We start from the raw sequence: 514 nt of genomic DNA, 5'->3' as shown, positions 1-514 counted from the left end.
CCATGTGCACATGGTCATGGTCCAGCCAGCAGTCCCCGGCCAAGGCACCATGGCAGTGGGTGCAGTTCCCAGCCCCTACACCCCTGCTCCACCCTCTGCAGCAGGCTAGCAGCCTCGGTGGTCCACAGCATTCCTGGGGGGCAGAGGGGCTGAGCCCCAGCCACCCTGTCCCCCCCACAGCTCCGGCAGATGCCAGGGCTATAGCCAGAGACAGAAGGCACCATGGCTGCCCCAGGGCACTTGGGTGGAGAGTGGAGGGCCCCGGCCCCCTCCGACAGCGGGGGTTCAGCTGGGGAGGCTTGGTGGAGATGGAGGGCAGGGGGGCACCCAGCAGTGCTACATCCCTGCTCTGGGGACAGCCAGTGCCCAGTGGGGTGTCCCCGCTGCGGTGGGAGGGAATGGGGGGCACTGTCAGGCTGTCAGGTTATGGGCTGACTTGGAGGCACCCTGGGCCTTCTGGATGATGGCTGTGCACTTCTCCCGTCGCCGCCGCTTGTTGTTCTCAAAGAATCCC

The 514-nt window shown here is 66.5% G+C and overlaps 1 protein-coding gene across 1 annotated transcript in view; it reads right to left on the bottom strand.

Annotated features, from left to right (window-relative positions):
• Nucleotides 1-411: 411 nt before the first annotated feature.
• Nucleotides 412-514, bottom strand: part of MORN4 (MORN repeat containing 4) — a 1,092-nt gene continuing 989 nt past the window's right edge. The window contains exon 4 of the mRNA XM_010143011.1: nucleotides 412-512. Within this exon, the coding sequence (XP_010141313.1) occupies nucleotides 412-512 (101 nt within the window). The remainder of the gene's footprint in view (nucleotides 513-514) is intronic.

The sequence above is a fragment of the Buceros rhinoceros genome, unplaced genomic scaffold (assembly GCF_000710305.1).
Source record: "Buceros rhinoceros silvestris isolate BGI_N320 unplaced genomic scaffold, ASM71030v1 scaffold35389, whole genome shotgun sequence".
In the NCBI taxonomy this organism is placed as follows: Eukaryota; Metazoa; Chordata; class Aves; order Bucerotiformes; family Bucerotidae; genus Buceros; species Buceros rhinoceros.
The sequence above is the reverse complement of the archived record's forward strand: the minus strand, read 5'-3'. Positions and strand labels throughout refer to the sequence as shown.